The sequence below is a fragment of the Cynocephalus volans genome, chromosome 1 (assembly GCF_027409185.1).
Source record: "Cynocephalus volans isolate mCynVol1 chromosome 1, mCynVol1.pri, whole genome shotgun sequence".
NCBI classification, from domain to species: domain Eukaryota; kingdom Metazoa; phylum Chordata; class Mammalia; order Dermoptera; family Cynocephalidae; genus Cynocephalus; species Cynocephalus volans.
This window is the reverse complement of record NC_084460.1, coordinates 176,523,020-176,541,068: the sequence shown is the minus strand read 5'-3', so window position 1 is coordinate 176,541,068 and position 18,049 is coordinate 176,523,020. Positions and strand designations below refer to the sequence as shown.

Genomic DNA, 18,049 nt, shown 5'->3' with positions numbered 1-18,049 from the left:
GATACATTTTTCAGAACATATCTCTGCTATTAAGTGAGTCATGACTGTAATACATAATTAGACAAATATACAAATAAGTTAAAGCCTTATCTTTTCATAAATGCAGCCAAAAAACAAAAAATTTAAAGCAGAAAAACTGCACCCATATGCTATGAAAAAATATACCTATTAACTCTATTATCATTTCCCATGGCTATTTTATGAAATAAATGATATATTTAATGGTAGCCCACTAAAGTTCGAAAATAATATCGTATTGCCACAAGGTTGCTAGATCAATTAAGTACAAGGATATGAAACAACCTTGGGCATTAAACACACACACACAGAGGCATATAAATCTCATTAAACCACAATATTAAAACAACAGCACAAACTATTTCACTAATCCTTGGAGGCAATTTAATGGAATCTATTATAAATCTGTGTAATATTAACACCCAAATTCAAACAAACAGCACAAGGAAATATAAACCAAGTCAAAACATTTATCTCATTAAATGGGAATAAAGCACAAAGATACCTAACAGCATTAAGAGAATATATCTGTTAATTCAAAGCCCAGAAACTCTGCCAACCTTGATCTGCTTATCACTAGCCTTGAGCTGGCTTTGATTTCATGAACAATGCATGTGTCTGTTTATAGATTAAGCCTGGGCATAAACTCATTTCTTTCGTAGATTGCTAAACTCTAATTTTCCTTTCCATCTTGAGCCATTTTAACTATAAAACTTCAAAATACCCAATCAGTTTAGTGAAAGGATGCTTTAAGCCAGATATTTGACTTGCCGTACTTCCATCTTTGTGACTTTAAATTTAGGGTGTTTTTCTTCCACTTTTTAACTGGACACATAGACTCTATCATGCGTCTAAATTCATGGAGGAAATGCTGAGTACAGAACCAATGGTGAATTTCAGGCAAATGGACTAGCCAAATTCCATTCACCAATCAATTGGAGTGATCTCTAATTGTATTTCTGGTTCCTTCTAATCATGCTGCTGGATTTATAGACTTCCACAGCTCAGTTTGACCAAAATTGAGCTAGACTGTTTTCAAGATGTTTGTCTTTTACATAAGTAAACTTAGCCCATGGGCCCTTTGTTATAGAGAGGAAGATTTTCTTGGTAAACTCATTAAGTGCCTCTATGCTATCTTGCAAATATAATCATAAATCATCTGAATGACATCTAAAATGTATATTCTTACCAGGAAGGCTCTCTCTCGACCTGAGAAACAGCCAATCTTTGGAGTGTAATTAAGAAACAGTACTTTATTTAAGGAGAAGATTATGCTTTTCAGGGAATATATTCTTTTAGCCAAATTAGAAAGAAGAACTGTGACTTTAAAAGTAACATAAAACAATAAAAAATGTCAAGTATGGCTGCATGTTATTTCATTTAATTGATAAAATCCCAGTGTTTTATTGAAGTATATGTGATAAATGGATGATATGTTAATCTTATGAAAGTTTCTTATATTCTTTAACTTTAACTAAAAATAAGTTAGCATTTCAAAGCTTTCATAGTTATACAAAGAGCTAAAACATATTACTTCACATTATAAGCTGTGTTTGAGAAAATAGTAAAAGGCCAGAAGTCTTGGGATTGAGTTTTCAATTCTAAGAGACTAAACTAAATTTTAAACATAGGATATCTCAGGGTTAAAACCATTTTAATACCATCAACTGTTGATAAATTACATCTTAAGCAGCAGTAGTTATTAATAATTTTAAAAAGGATCATTTAGACATTGCTTCATTTTCTAGGAAATGCATTTATTTCATCTACGTACAGTACAGCAAATTCTTGATGGGCTTATCTCCCTAGAATAGTGTCAAACTGTAAGTCTTCCCTTTTCTTCTGACTCTCTGTAACACCCTTACTCTGATGATACCATCACAGGATCAGAGCTGATGCCCAAAGCTCTATCGACCAGAATAGTTGGAGGGATATGGTGGTTTTTCACCCTAATCATCATTTCATCCTACACTGCCAATCTGGCTGCCTTCTTGACAGTAGAGAGAATGGAATCCCCCATAGATTCAGCAGATGATCTGGCAAAGCAAACCAAGATAGAATATGGGGCAGTCAGAGATGGATCAACAATGACCTTCTTCAAGGTAAGAAACTGACAAAGTTTTCTCAGTGGTGATCTCATGCTGGGGGGAGGAGGGCTGAAGAATAAAAGAGTCTGCCCAAAAAGAAAAAAAAAGATCTGGGCAAATATTTTAATGAAATAAAATTTATAGTGATATAGTCCCATGGTGAGGAACCCCTGTGTCCTCAGCTGTCAGTATAGAGCAGTTTCTTTGGTCTCCTACTAGGTGTCATTCCCTCTATCACCAACTTACTACACTCAGATATGGAGATCAATATTGTCAATATCCTCTCTTGCCTTTACACCAGAAAAAAAACATGCTGCTTTCTGAACACAATCTATCCACCCATTAATTAATCACTCATTTATGGAACCCACAAAATAAAGATTCCTTAATCTGAAACTCTGACAGCCAGAATACTTGAATTTCATTATTTTATTCTTCCTGTTCTGTACATGATAAAACAGAAGCAGATTATAATAACGTGTCTACATTGGAATCTAGTTGGAGAATTAGGGGGAAAAAAAATCCCAGGAAACTATGGCCTAATGTTGCATCTGAACCAGTGAAGAACAGTATTCCCAGCCTTGCCTGAAGCTTTTCAGTAGGCTGGAGTGCCTTCTGAGACACTAAAGGAGAAGTACATCTGAGTGTGTTTAATCTTAGTGTCAAGTGTATTTCATTGTTCAGGTCCATTGTTCTTTCAAATTTCTTACCCAGAGTAATGAAACTAATTTCTGCCTTGCTTATGGAGTAAGCCTTGGTCCTTTTATTATCAAATCTCAGGTACTATAGTTCCCATGAAAAAGAAGTGGATTTTTATGAATCTAATAGTTTTAGAGATCATGAAGTTCAGCCCTTCGCTTTGCTTATGAAGAGACAAGAACGGTCAGAAGCTAAATTACTTGCTCAAAGGCACATACCTGGTTGATGACAGAGAAGGGGCAAGAATCATCTTTTAGGAAATGTTGATGGAAGTAAATGTGCATGTAAATAAAAGGAAAACAATAGTTGTAAACAAAATAAGCCCTAAAAACACCCTTGTCAAGGTTTCATATTCAGATTACCAAAAATGAAGTTGTCACCCCAGGACTGAGTGGACTGTTTTAACTTGTGAAGCATGCTAATTTATAAACAAAAACTAAGGGTAAGAAAAAGTGGACACTTTTTTGTATAACTGTATTAGTTCACAAAAAATAGGCATTACCTATGCAGTAAATTTTAATAATTAATAATAATAGTAATTAATAAAAAGACTTCCTTGTGTTAAGAGTAAACTATACCCAGTGTTTTATCAAAAAACAGAACAATGTAAAAAGTAGGATTTATTTTTCTGTATGTTAAAAAAAAGAAAAAAGATTTTAAGCATTCTTTTCATTTTAAGAACTATATCATTGATTTAAAGCATGGTGATAGTTTCTTCCTGGTCAGAGATGTTTTAAGGACAAGTAACATTAAATATATGGCTTTCCAAGCTTCTGAAATAATTTTTTCTAAAATCAATAATGTAAAGAGACACAAGTTACCACAAGCTAGTGAATCATCATGGTTTTTGTCAGAAACCAGAAAAGTCACTTGGAAGGGATACGGGACAGAGAGGCACTGCCAAAGTAGAATTTGACATACCTGGATAAAAATCTGAAATGATTTACCTCATTCACCAAAATCAAAGAGTTTCAAAGTCCTAAGACATGGGCTACTAGAGGCAGAGAAGATTCTACTGCCTTTAGATGCACAATACAAATGTAGAAGAGGAAAAGGCTGGGTTTCCTTTTGAAAAAGCAATAGACCTGACTTGGCCACTGTGCAAAGGATCTGTGTATTTGCAAAGTGCCCCTTAAATTCATTTGGGATTGTTTTTGCTCATGCGCCTTTTTGAATATACAGAGGGCCAGTTCCTGTTTTCCCGGCAGGACCCTGGGGTGATTGCATTAAGACATGCTCGGATAATGCACTTCCACAAACAGACATGTGCTATTCTCACAACTGCTGCTCCCAGCCATTTTCAGAGAGGTCTCCTGTTTGTCCATGGTCCTGAAAATGAGACACAATGAAAGTGATCTCTTAGGTCACCAGGCAAACAAGGCAATAAGCACCTCAGGCAGAAAGAACGCATTGGTAGTACAGATCGTATCCGTAAAAATAGCAGTGAGAGCTGTGCACCAACCCTGAGCCACACTCTCTCTTTCTAAATGCTTCTCCTGTGTTACCTCATTTTTTCCCTATAAAGGCCTATTGATAAAGTACTGATATCCCTGTGATATGATGAGGAAAATGAGCACAGAGAGGCTAAGTAACTTGCCCCAAAGTTGCAAAGCTAGCAATGAAGATCCAGGATTCAGTCAAACTTTAGAGCATTTTAGAAAGTAAAATCTTTGAGGGTAGAGACTTGATATATTTTAGTTGGTTTGTTTTGCCATTACATCATCAGAACCTAAAACAAATGCCTGGCACGTAGTAGGCCATCAGAAAATATGTTTTCAAGATATGAACAAATGCATGAATGAATTCTGAGAGAGATGAAATTCTATCAGACAGAGAGAGTGAGAGAGAGTGAAGGAGGGAGATAAGGAGAGAGCAGGAGAGAAAGGTGGGTGGATACATAGAGACCCACTCAGGAAGAAACACTGTTGCCAAATTCCTCATTCTACAAGTTAGCTTGTGGCCCAGCAACCCTATTTACCGAGAAGGAATTTATTTGCAACTAAAGAACAAGGACTAAATCAGATTTTGTTTTCCCACTGAAAACAGAATAATAAACCAGATTATTCCACTAGAGTGAAAAACATTCCAGCCTTTTAGCTCTCAGGGTAGTTCCACCTTAAGTCATTGAGTGACATCTGTTATGGTCACAGGGACTCAGTCCTGACCTGTCTTCACATTAATGTTTCACCCCTATCAAGGTCCACCTCCCTCCCTTTCTCTCTGTCTTAATTAAAGGCAACAACCTCTCTAGGGCTGTAGAAGGAGTAAGGAAAGCTACCTTTGCCTAGTCTAACCTTGCGCATTTTGATCAGTTGTTGAAGCATAAGCCACTTGCTCAGATGGGTCCCATCTCCACTCAGTCACAAGGAAATTTCTAATAAGAAACATTTTCTCATCACACACAGTGTAACTTAAAGTGTTTCTGTCCACGCTCCCCTGCCCAAACCATCACCACCAAAAAAAAAAAAAAAAAAAAACCTACAACAGCATAAAACCCTCTGGCAGCACTCAAATGGTAGACACCTGTAGAAACCTGTACCTTTACTTTCAAGTTGGTTTTAAATCATTTTACAGCTAGAGAATAGGCAGTTGCGAGAAAGAAAAGGCTACAGACATTACCAAAATCGATGACCAAACAAAATACACTAATCCCTCACATTTGTTCTCTGGGCCACAATGAACAGATGTTCTTAGTGAAGGTTCTCCTTGAAAAGTGTGGCCAGAAGTTGCTCGCTAAGATTTTAATAAAAATCCATTTACTTTTTCTCCTAGACTTAGCTATTCTTGAAGATAGCATGACACCTTAGATTTGGGATTTCAGATTTGGGATATTCAATTCTTGACATGAAAAAAAAATGTTTTTTTAAATAACTCAGGTGAGGCTCCACTATCCACTATCTGAATTCAGGTAAAGCTGAAGGAATAAACTGACATTTTTAAAACAAGCACTGGGTCAAGATAATACATGCCAGAGACTGGGAAGACCTCAACAGTTTTCCTTCATTGAGTCATTTGTGTGTGGAACAGCCACACTGATCATCAAGGACTGGATTTACACAAAAGAACTAGGATTGAATTATAAATTCAATTCTACACACATTCACAAAGCTTCAGATGGACATCCAAGATTCTAGCTGACGTTGTCCATGAAGAAAAGAATAACTGTAAGTTTTGTGGCTAAGGTCACTCAGGTATGATGCTTATTAAACATTACATTTTCACAAGGTCATCCGAACTCTGAGTCTTAAAGTCTTAAAGGGTGTCAGTCAGCACAAGGCCAGTGAGCCAGACAGGGGTAAAGAAAGGCAGAGCATTTCTTCAACTGTCCAGGTACTGTTGGAGATGTTTCAGGAAATTTCTCTCCAAATATCAAAGGATCTTTTCTTTTTGCTTGTCAGAGCTTCCATTAGTTAATGGACTCAGTTCATAAGTCCGTGTATCAGTAAGTCAGAGCTTCAACAGACTTTGAAAGACTTCTTTAACAAACTCCCTCTTATTTCTACTCAGGATAATACTAATTAATAATCCAATGTTAACTCTATTGGTTTCTCTGTTTTCCACTGGTAAATTGCTTGATCCTTTCAATTGTTTCAATATTCTGAACAGGAAAGTCTTTCTCTGCCCTAACAGCTCTCTGGGACCACCACCAGCAACTTTGGAGGTACAAAGAGCAGTCAATTTACGGCCAAGCTCTGTGAACATAACTTGGGTACAGCTTCCCTAGGGCCTACCTGACCTATTTCTCTCTCTTATACCAAAGAAAACTGACAGCAATGACATCCAATTACAGTTTTTCCTTTTATAAATGGGACACTAAGATATCAGTCTTCTGTATCTCTCACAGAAGGTAGAAAATGTATGAAAATTCTGTTCTTTCTCCTTGTTGTAATTCTATTGCTTACCTTATGGAATAACAGAATGGTCCAAACTTTGGTCTCACAGTGACAGTGTAGCGAATCAGACAAGAGAAAGGATTGTCATGGAAAAATCTAAGAACAATTTGAGGCCCGAAAGGGAATTTTTCAGTGCCCCTTTGTAAACAATCACCCAAGGAAGATAATGGTTTTAATCCATGGTTCTAACATCAAATACTGGGTTAGAAATTAAAACCTACAGTGAAGTTTGCAGGGTCTGGAGCCAAACAGCCTGAGTGCAAATCCTGATGACTGCTTATTAGCAATGTAGATGTTGGCAAGTTACTTAAACTCTCTGTACCTTGATCTCTATGTCTGTAAATTGAGGGTAGTATGTAACTCATAAGATTATTTTAAGGATTAAATGACTTAATAGAGGTAATATTCTTACACTACTACTTGGAAAATTATAAGGAAGAAAAAAAAGTTAGATATTGTTATAACTATCACCAGCACCATCACCATTATCACTCAACCCTTACCTGAGCTATTAGTCCTAATTTTTCAATCCCTCTAGATTTAAAAATACTCTGGTCTTTGTTCAGTTTCCTTACTGTAAGTAATCTCTGGAATGTGTGCTTTCTGCTAAAGTTCAGAAAACACCAGAGGGAGTTACAGTGTCCGAGATCTCAAAGACTTTTAGAGGCCTGGCCAGAAAGGGACCCTGGTCTTTGGAAGCCCTTCCTGCACACATGTGTTGCATTTGCTGAAGAACCATTTCCCAGATGGAAGGTAAGCAATAGATGGTGAGGTTGTCCTTAGCATCCAGCTCAGGAGCAGAGTGACACAGGTCAGTTTAATTCAGTTCAATTTATACTTTTTCTAGGATCACCAATACGGCCAGCATGGAGGTTAGCACTGTAAGAGACTGGGGGGTTCGGAGAAGTTATAAAGTCTTGTGCAAGGCTTAGAGATCAGAATAGCCGTAGAGACAAGATACACACATATCTGTTAAATACAACGCAAAATGTGGATAGGTATTATCAGTTGTGCAAACAGGAAGTGGTGTAGACATCAGAAGAATTCCTCATGAGCCAAACTGGCTATGAAATACTCATGTAAGAAACACTTCCCAGTAGCAGCTCGCCTTGTAACAAATCATTATTCTTCCAGACTCAAGCTAGAGGATTACACAGATTAGATCGTGATTCAGTCTAAAATGACTTGGATAAAATAGGTTTTAAAACATCATAACAGACTTGTCATTTCTGGCTTTCATGGTCTAGGGGCTTTGGACCAGCTGTGGGAATAAGGGACTCTCTTAGGTGCTGTCATTAACCCAAAAGACTTTCAGAGAAGTTGCTGAGCACTGCACCAATAGAACCGAAGTAATGAGCCTTGTGGAGAGAAAGACTTTGGACAGAAATAACCATTTCAGAAAGCACAAGATGAAAGAAATTTCTCAAATGTCTCTACATAGAAAGGCACTCTTCACATAAGAGCTATTAGCTTGTGTTTGAAAAGTCCAGCTAATTTACCATCGGTATCATAAATGTTAGGTCTCTGTAGGTTAAAAAAAAATGTATTTGTTTGGGAAGAAATCCATGAGGTCAATTTAAGTTAACCTTTTTCAAAGCCCAGTATATTGCCTGTAATAGACCAATCTTTAACTCCAGACAGGAGGAAAACAGGAAAAATATCTTAGCAAAGATATTTAAATTCCACTGAGGGAATTTTCTAAAGGGAACCCATGATTTTTTAAAATCTTGGAGAATGTGCAAATGTCATAACTTTCTATCAATTTAAGCTAAGAGCATAATCATCTGCAACAATCATATTATACACATTTGAAAGACAGAGGCTCCTCACCATACTGTAAATGCTTTCTTCGGATAGTCTTTCTTCAGAATGATTTTTGTAAATTAAATCATATTTTTTAAATAGCGTGAGAATTTATTATCTAACAAAATAATATAGTTAATCATGTATTAGAAGAAATGGTTGTTTTTAAGGCAATAGTCACCTTTGATGTGTCTATTTCACAAGTTTAGATTTCTACATAACTGATTTCTATGTTTTGGTTGATTTCTAAGGTTTTTCTTAGATCAGGATTTGTCTAAAGTAAAAGTAAGTTGGAGATATTAAAATGTAATCATTTTATGATATTTCATTTGTTCAGTATGCATATATTACCATATTTATAAGATCACATTTGATTAGGTAACAAACTAAAAATCAATAATTTCTTTCCAATGTGTATGTATACATGTGCAGTTAAAGATATATGTAAAAATAGACATATATAAACACAGATCTATATATAAAATCTTCAGAAATATTGGTCTGAAGTAGAATTGTGCAGTTATTGATTCTACTGAATAATGGGATTATACATCTGCCCTGTAAAAGCCCTAAAACCAGGTCAAAAAAATAATAAGTAATGCTTATCTCAATGAAAATGAAACATTAGAGGGATATTTCTACAAAATGGATCTAAAAAAAATCATACTACATCCCAGATTTGCACATATGTTACTTCCTACAACAGAAATCCTGCAACTGAAAACAATGGAACTTCATGGAAGGCAAAATACTGTGAAAGAAAAGTAAAAAATATAAGCAATATCCACATTTTCTTCCAGGTGCCAACTGTTGCATTTCCTAAAACGCTGTCTAAATTATTGTCTAAACAAATGTAAGCTGTTAAAAGTCATGTAAATAGTTTCCGTACCTTATGTGATGAGTACAGGAGTTGCAACAGCTGTGGATGTAATAGAAAGATGCCACAGCTACTTACTTCAATTATTTCTTTAGAAAATTTGTTAATTCTTCTGAAACATTAGTCAAGCCATGAGTTTGATGTTCTCTGTATTAAAACAATAGTTGATTCCCTATTGGTTAAGAACACAGACTCTGGAACCAGGTTGCTGTGATCAAATCCTCATTTCTTCATGGGGTGTTCTATTTCCTCATCTGTAAAGATAAAATGAATTAATATATGCCAAGTAGTTAGAATAGTGCTTGATACACAGTAAACACTGCATGTGCTGGTTGTTATTACTATGTGAGTAGTTTTTAACTGCTCACAGACACACATCAGAAATCATTTCCCAGTGAGTGTTTAACTTGCAATGTGTTATAGGGGGAAAAGAGAGGAATAAATAGTGGTCATCGAACAGTGATACAATAAAACTCTCTTACAGCAGATTTCAGATGAAAAATGCTTATTCTTTGCCAAAAATGTTTCATCAGCACCAGGAGAGCCACATAATCGGGTTTAAGCAGACAAAATGAATTTATCTAAACCTGATACCTCTTAGGATTTAAAAAAAAAGAAACTGATGATTTTAGATTTAATAAATGAGGCTTTTTCAGTTTAGGAACTTTTGCTAAGAAGCTCAGAAGACATTACAAATATTCTAATTAACTTTTGACAGATTCAGTGAAATGAGTGGCAATCCCTGTTTCCATTTTTTAAATATACATTATTCAGAGTGATTAAGCAGGATGGCTGTACTGTAGAAGATTTAGAAGTGGAAAAACAACCAGGCTGCCATTCAGTCTGCTTGGTCTTTTAATATTTATGATAATTTTCTATAAAGTATAATTTTATTTTTTAAGAATTATTAAGATTTATGTCTTTGAAAAATCTGTTAAAAAAGAATCCATGTAATTTAACTACTCCCAAGATGCTACTTTTTGAGCTAACAAAAAGTAAGCATTACTGAGCATGTCATGACAGTGGACAGAACTCAGGAGTAAGTAGGAAAGAGCCCCCAGTTCTGTACCGGCTCTTTCACTAAGGAATTGTGACCTTCTGTATGTCACTTACTGTCCCTGGCCTCAAGTAATATGAAGGGGTTCATTGAGAGAGTTGGAGTTGAAGGGTTCTTAAGTGAATTTTTCTAAGCATGAAGTTTTTCCCATGGTGGAAAACTGACCATATCCTAAAGTACGTGAAACGTCTACGTATGTTTCTAACTACTAAAAAAGTCATTCTTTAGCCACATTTTGGGTCTTCCTGTGAACTCTGAGCTACCTAGCATCTCAGGTGGTCTATGATTCTAAATGTGGAATAGAGTGGAGTTCCACAACAGCAAACTTTCTAAATAAGGAAAGAGAACTTTAAATAAAAGCAAACTTCTTGCTCCCATTATTTTTACCACTATTAGGCTGGAGCAAAAATAGCAAGGAGTGAAAGGAATTCATAATGGTTCTTACACCTTCAACTTTACCAAGTCCCCTACCAAGTAACAGTTTTCTTACAGAGAAAAGGTTCTGCATTCCATGCTTCGAAGGAATCCATGACAACTATATTTTCCCTGTAGCTCCTTGAGGAATTCAGTTCATGAACAACCTTCTACTCCAAGAAGGAAGAATGGATGTTGCTGGATTTAAATTCTTGACCTCTGCTCAATTGAACAGTGCTACTCAAAATGTACTGTGAAGAACATGCTGGCTTAGGAAATATTTTGTTACCAAGCTATGACAAGATATACAAAAAAACTGAGTAAGAGTTTAGAAATATTGCAGCTATTGAATATTGTGGTGGCACCGAGCTCGGGATCTCTCTTCTCCCTGAGTTTAAGACCACTTTGAGTGCTGCCAAGTATTCACATAGTGAGTCACACATAGTATGAGCTGCATGCTAGTCGTGTGCTGTAGGACCACAGCTGGGTCTGCAATGTATGGAAAATAAAGTCCTTGACTACAGATAATTTGAGAACCACACCTGAAAGGGACTCAATAACAGCTGTGTAGGTTTTGAGTTGTATCTTTTCATCTCCTTCTGTGTCCTTCAGTTCCCTGGATGCCTCAAAGATCTTCCCACACTTTGTCCATTTACCATGGAAAAATTGACCAATTACTTTGTTTTGACCTTGACTTTCATAAACCAAAAATCCAGTTTTCTGACTATTTACAGCCTTAATTTTAATAAAATTTGAAATATGGTGAAAAAAATTAATGTTTCGTGGAATTTTTTATATGGAGGTTGGTTCCTACTTTGTATTAACATGAGACCAACTAGCAAACTGCCTCAGGGAATAATATAAGTCTATGAATATAAGCTATATTTTTACATGTAGATCAAATAACATTAAAATCATTCTGAAAAGAATTTTGTCATTCACCTTTCCCAAATCAGCATGGTGCAGTGGAAAGGGCTTTAAACTAGATATTGGGGTCATGGGGTTCAGGATTAGCTCTGATATTAACTTGCTTTGTGGCTTTTTGAATCTCCAAGTCTCTGGACCAACATTACCTCTTCTGTGAAAGCAGCAGTTCGAATGAGTCGATTTCTAAAGTCTCTGACGACTTTAAAATTTCATACTTCAAAGAAAATTATTTTCCCCTAAGGAACTTTCCTGATGGAGGAATAATTTTCCCAGCTGTGCATTTACTACCAAAAGACAGATTGACCTCCCTGCACTTGTATGCGCAGCTCTTTATTAAAAGTTTAGCATTATCCAACTCTGCAAAGCTGAAAGCACACAACAAATGAGGCACTGACCCTGACCCCCAAAACATGCCTTTGTTGTAGAGACATGAGCTCCAATTCGCAGACGTCTCTGGGGTTGAGGAGTAACTCACAGGAGCTTAATCATGACAGAATGAGTCCCATAAAATACCAATATCTATAAGGTACTGTTTATTGAATTGTTATTTGTCTCCCAGACCTTTCTCAGGGGGCTTTTCAAAGGCCTAACAATCCAAAACAAAGCCATCTGTCCTCCTGTAACTCATAAAGCCTGCAGTAGTAACACAGGTCTTAAATAGAGTTAGGAATTTAGTGAGCCCCTAGGAACATCTGAGCATGAATAACTACTCTAGAGTTGATTCCACAGGTATTGTATTTATTGCTTATGGCCCCAAATCATGTTTTAAGCTTCTCTCTACTCCTGAGATGATACATCCTGTGCCTGCCAAGGAATCTGTCTAATGTGTGTGAACACTGTATATTTGCATGAGAACTGGGGTTAATTTGAAATAAAGGTAATTCCCATAATGTCTTTCATCCTTGAAATAAATGGAGGGGCATAGTGATGCAAATGAAAAAAAAAAAATCCAGGAAAAATTGCAACAATATGGAGATTACAGAGTAAAATGTAAAATGCAAAATGCCTAATTATAGATCACAACTAGAAAATTCATGTCTAAGCAATATGAAAATTTAGGCACTATGTTTTAACAAAGAAAGATAATGAAGTAGTGGCGTATATGTGTAGATGCATATATTATATAACGTATCTGTATAGTTTGAATCTATGAAAAAGCTGAAGAGTAAGAGAAAAGATCAAATCATAGAATACTTTGAAATGAGATGTACAGTTCTTTTTATCTAAAATATGATTGCAATTAAAAATTATATACATGAAAAGGCATATAAATATAGCTTGAAGAGTTTTCTGATCTGAATTTTTATTTTAAAAGTGCATTTACATTCTAGGTTTTCTAGAAAAGATATGAGTGAAGGGTAGTTCTTTCATAAGTAAAACAGAGAAAGGGGAGAATCCCAGGGCTGTCTGCAGCAAAGGAATGCTGTATCCGGTACTGAAATTTATATACCTGAAAACAGTAAAACAATGCCTGCTGAAGTTGAATGGTTGGAAGGAAAACAGAGTAAATGAGCAGAGTCCTGGAGTGAGCCAGTCACCCCTTGGCCCAGTGAGTTATGATGGCATGTTCTTAAGTGACCACAGTTCATTAGGCAAGTGCTACTATTGATTCCAATGTTCCTTCTTCCTTAACTGGAAGCAACAAAAGCACGTTGAGCTAATCAACCAACAGTTCAAGGTCTCCTCTACCTAGATAGCTGCTTCAGTGCCTCCATGTGCTTCCCTGTAGTGAACTGAGCTCTTTTCAGCTACCAAATTGAAGTATCAGGGTCTCACCTGTGGAGAAAGAATCTTCCCTGTATTATTTGAATCATTGGAATTTTGAATAGCTTTAGGCCATATTTTTTTTTTCAGCACTCTTCTGCTGGTGGGTGTGCTTTCTTTCCCTGCAGAAATCAAAGATATCCACTTATGAGAAGATGTGGGCTTTCATGAGCAGCAGGCAGCAGACTGCCCTGGTAAAAAACAGTGATGAGGGCATCCAACGAGTGCTCACCACTGACTATGCCCTGCTGATGGAGTCCACCAGCATTGAGTATGTGACGCAGAGAAACTGCAACCTCACTCAGATCGGGGGCCTCATTGACTCCAAAGGCTACGGAGTGGGAACGCCCATCGGTAAGAAGGGCAAGTCATTAGCCAAGACTGAGATGGGGAATGTTGACTGCAAGTGTGGAAGGGGATGGGCTCAGAGTTCTCTATTGCAAATTCTGATAGGCCCACAGTACCTTTAGTGGACTAATAAATAAGGAAAATGTTAATATAGATCAGAAGCATGGTCTGAATTGAAGATTCCCAGATATTTAATCTAATAAACTTTCAACCAGTGTTTCTTTCAAATTCTGCCACTATGTAACTGTTTAATAAAATATAGGTTTTATTATTTTACCCAAAATATATATATATTTTTTTTTTTTTTTTTTAAGATGACCGGTAAGGGAATCTTAACCCTTGACTTGGTGTTGTCAGCACCACGCTCACCCAGTGAGCTAACTGGCCATCCCTATATGGGATCTGAACCCGTGGCCTTAGTGTTATTATTATCAGCACCACACTCTCCCGAGTGAGCCACAGGCCAGTCCCAAAAAATATATCTTAAAGAAAATATCTTCCTGATTAATTCTCTTTACATTATTTTATATAATAACTACATATTCCTATATAATTTTTCTGCTGTAAATTATATTAGAATATAAGAAAATTAATTATGCATATAGATGACAAAAATTAGAGGGCTAGTGTTCCATATCAATAGATGAAAAAGCAAGGCTATATCAGCTGAAAGAAAAATGATAAAGATTAAATTATAATTATAATTTGCTCAGGCAATATACTAAATTCAATCAATGAGAACTATCTAAAAACTTCAAATATTTTCATTCTTTAGTTCTGTACCACTGCTATCCCTAGAGAGGGTATTGCCTTCTATATACAGATCTATACAGGGATGGCTTCTTGCATGTCAGTAATAGACATGAATAGAATATTCTTCTGTATTCAAGGGAGAATTACTGACTCCCTCTCTACAGAACACTCCTTTTCTACTGTTTTTCTTTCTATAGAAAACTGTATTGTTCCAAAGTTCTGGTGTGGTGGCAAACCCGCTCTTCTCAATTGAATCATTGGTAATTTGTTGATAAGCATCTTAAAGGAGAAGAATCAGGGACTATCCAGACCACTGGACTAGTCCAATAAGCAGAAATCATAATCACAGTCTAGCCAGATAATTAAGGGCTCAAGGTAGATTTGATTTGCTTGTTCATATTATTTTGGTTGTTTGAAAGGAATTGTCCAGTCTGACCCTCAACATTAGGTAGGGACCACAAACTCAAATGCTTACAGAGACCAGGTAGATATCATAAGTGAGGAAGGCTTATTTGCTTCAGGAGGCAGTAGGGCATGGTGACAACTACAAAGAATTAGAGACCACGTGACTGATCTAAAGGAGGCAGCTGCTTTTCAGGTCAGTCAGTTGTAGACATGTGGAAATTTGAGCACAGGTTACCAGATGTCCCATTTTTTCAAGGGAAAAAAAAAAAAAACAGATTTTAGGTGAATTGTTCTGATGTTTTAATTTGGTAACAAATTCATTAAAAAAAAGAAAAGATTATATATGCTGTATTCAACTTTTGATTAATGCTAATTTAATTAACCAGATAAAAATCAACTTGCCGCAGCATTTACTATGAGTACACAACCAATTTGACTCCCTGCTATCTACCTGGTGTTAGGAATATATGCTGTGGAGAAATTAACTTTATTATTATTTGTTATCATGTATGTCCTTTAAAAAAATCTTCCGCAGAAAAATTGTGCTAGAGATCCTATACCTATCTATTGCCCTTTTGTTTCCAATAACTTTTCTTGATGAAATAGTGAAGTGTATATTTTCTCCCCAGGTGTTAAGTTGTCCTATAATTTAGTCAACATGTTCTGCAGGGATTTCAGAGGGATTGTTAGACACTAGCTAAAAAGACAGTATGCCACCATTTGACTTTAAAAACATGTCCTATTTCTCTAACCAAACTTTGCCACCTTACTTTAGATAAGAGGGGTAGAAGAAGTTAGACAGATGCTATTTTTTTATATCTCCTCACTGCTGATTTTAGTTAAATGGGCCATGAGTCAGACAAGAACACTAGAAGTGGGTACCTTTGTCTGAATCTGCAGAATCAAGCCCCTAGGACTGATTGCAACATAGTCTGCATCTTCTTAGAGAAGCAAGTATAGTTTCTTAATTAAACCATCATTAGACTAAATGATAAAGTTGAAACTGCATCCTTATCATTTCATCTTCCACCCCATAACTCCACCTTACCACTTTTAAACATCCCTTTTGGCCACCAAATTTCCTGACTGGTAATAGTGATAGAAAATATCAATCTGTATCATTCTCCCTGAGAACATTTGCACTTTAACATGAGTTCCTTCTACAGAATAGAATAGAACTTGAAAGCTAAAATTTCTGATAGTATGGTGAGTAACAGGGGCTTGGGGAATGGCAGGAGGTGAACAAGGGTCTCCTTTCTGCAACACTTCTAAATTAATGTGGCACTTTGAAAATCACTGCCTGCCTTCATGTGAATGAGGCTGTCTGTGTGATGAGTATCACTAGATTTTATGTACATGATAGAGAGGTCTGAATGTACTGTTCAGTCTCTTTTTTGCCAACATCACCCATAATAAGTTCCAAAGCTAAAGAGCCTTCCCCCCTCCTTAGATGAAAAGAAATATACTCCAGGAATTTTTCATAGTGGTTATAAACCTGTCATGCTTTTAAACCAAAAACAATGGAGAAATAATTGGAACAGATGGCAGACCTCAAAAAGAATACATCTACTGGGAATACAGCTGTTGGAAAAATTGGTGAGATGCTTCTTCTATGATGAATTGACTCTTTAAGAAAGATCAGTTGCTATTCAGGAAGATCTGCGTGTATACATATATAGTTTTTCAAGTGACTTGTAATAAATTGCTTCTGATGTCATTCAGTTCATTTAAGCAACAACAAAGAAGATTGGACTTAGAATATATTCAGACTTAAAAAATTCTCTGCACACTTCTGGTTTGTCCTGACTGACTCCCTTAAGGTTCCAAACTCTTTCCCATGGTTGAAGATGGGCAAAGTCAGCTCAGTCGCAACACAAAATTGAAGACTTTTCTTCTTAGAGACTCTCAGGACAGAAGCTTTGGAAATGTGCCTCATGAGAGATTTCAAATAAAACTACAAGAGAGTGAGAACAGTTAGGGCTTAAACAGGTTACTGGGAGGCTGGAAATTACCTTCCTTAGAGAACAACTTTAAACAGAGATTGGATCCCCATCTGTCCGAAATGTTATAGGTATTATGCAGCCTGAAGGCAGAAGGAGAGCATCAGTCAACATTTATTGAGGGCCCACTGTGTAGACTGCTATGATTACTGCTGCAACCACTACAATAAAAATTATTCTTACACTCTTCAAGGCACTTTCATGTACATTAACACAAAGCATTTCAGCTTTATTTAATTGCTCACATGTATGGACATGCTAATGGTGCTCATTTCAATCCTAGCCATTACTCTGGGAGAGTTTAAGCAAAAAACTAGTATCTTTTAATTTGACTTTCAAGACCTGTTTTCTTACCAAAAATCTGTACTCTTAATTGACAAGCCGTAATCTAACTCCAAAGCATTTGCTCTTCTTTTAAACTTGATTCTGAGTGCTGACAACTATGTTAGGAAGTCTTAGGAGGAAAAAAAAATGATAAAAGCCACAAATGTTAACCTTCTTCTTTTTTATGTAAACCCTGCCATAGGGTACAAGGCCTATGTGGAGGTGGGAAGGACGATATGGGGGCAATTTCATGAGAATAACACTGAGAAGTAAGAAGTAAGGAGAACTGATTTAATTCTTGGTTTTGCCAGTAGCTATTAGTTTCTCTCATATTTTCAGTGCTGAATTTCTTCAATTTTAAAACAAGTGGACTGGGCTATATAATTTCTAAGATTTATTCTGGTCCTAAGATGCTTAATTTTTCAATTTGCTTCCACCAAAAAGTTTGCAAACAGAGAAAGCCAGGGTGTATTACTCTCCTACTCATTAGAAGAAATACTAACAAAAGTTCTTAGTCTCCAAGGAGAAATTGAGTAAGAATCTTACTCTCTCTCTTCCTTTGCTTTGGTTGACACAGGAATCCAGTATTAAGATGCTATGTCTACGGATAGATGTTGTTACTCTCTAAACCTGACCTAATTAAAAGTTCAGCAGCATTACTAGAAGATAGAGTATAAATA

At 36.3% G+C, this 18,049-nt stretch overlaps 1 protein-coding gene across 9 annotated transcripts in view; it reads left to right on the top strand.

The window, feature by feature from the left end:
• GRIK1 (glutamate ionotropic receptor kainate type subunit 1) overlaps nt 1-18,049 on the top strand; it is a 394,762-nt gene that overhangs the window by 359,241 nt on the left and 17,472 nt on the right. For all 9 annotated transcript variants that reach the window (XM_063090144.1, XM_063090140.1, XM_063090129.1 and 6 more), the window contains 2 exons: nt 1,903-2,120; nt 13,668-13,893. In XM_063090144.1, the coding sequence (XP_062946214.1) occupies nt 1,903-2,120; nt 13,668-13,893 (444 nt within the window). The remainder of the gene's footprint in view (nt 1-1,902; nt 2,121-13,667; nt 13,894-18,049) is intronic.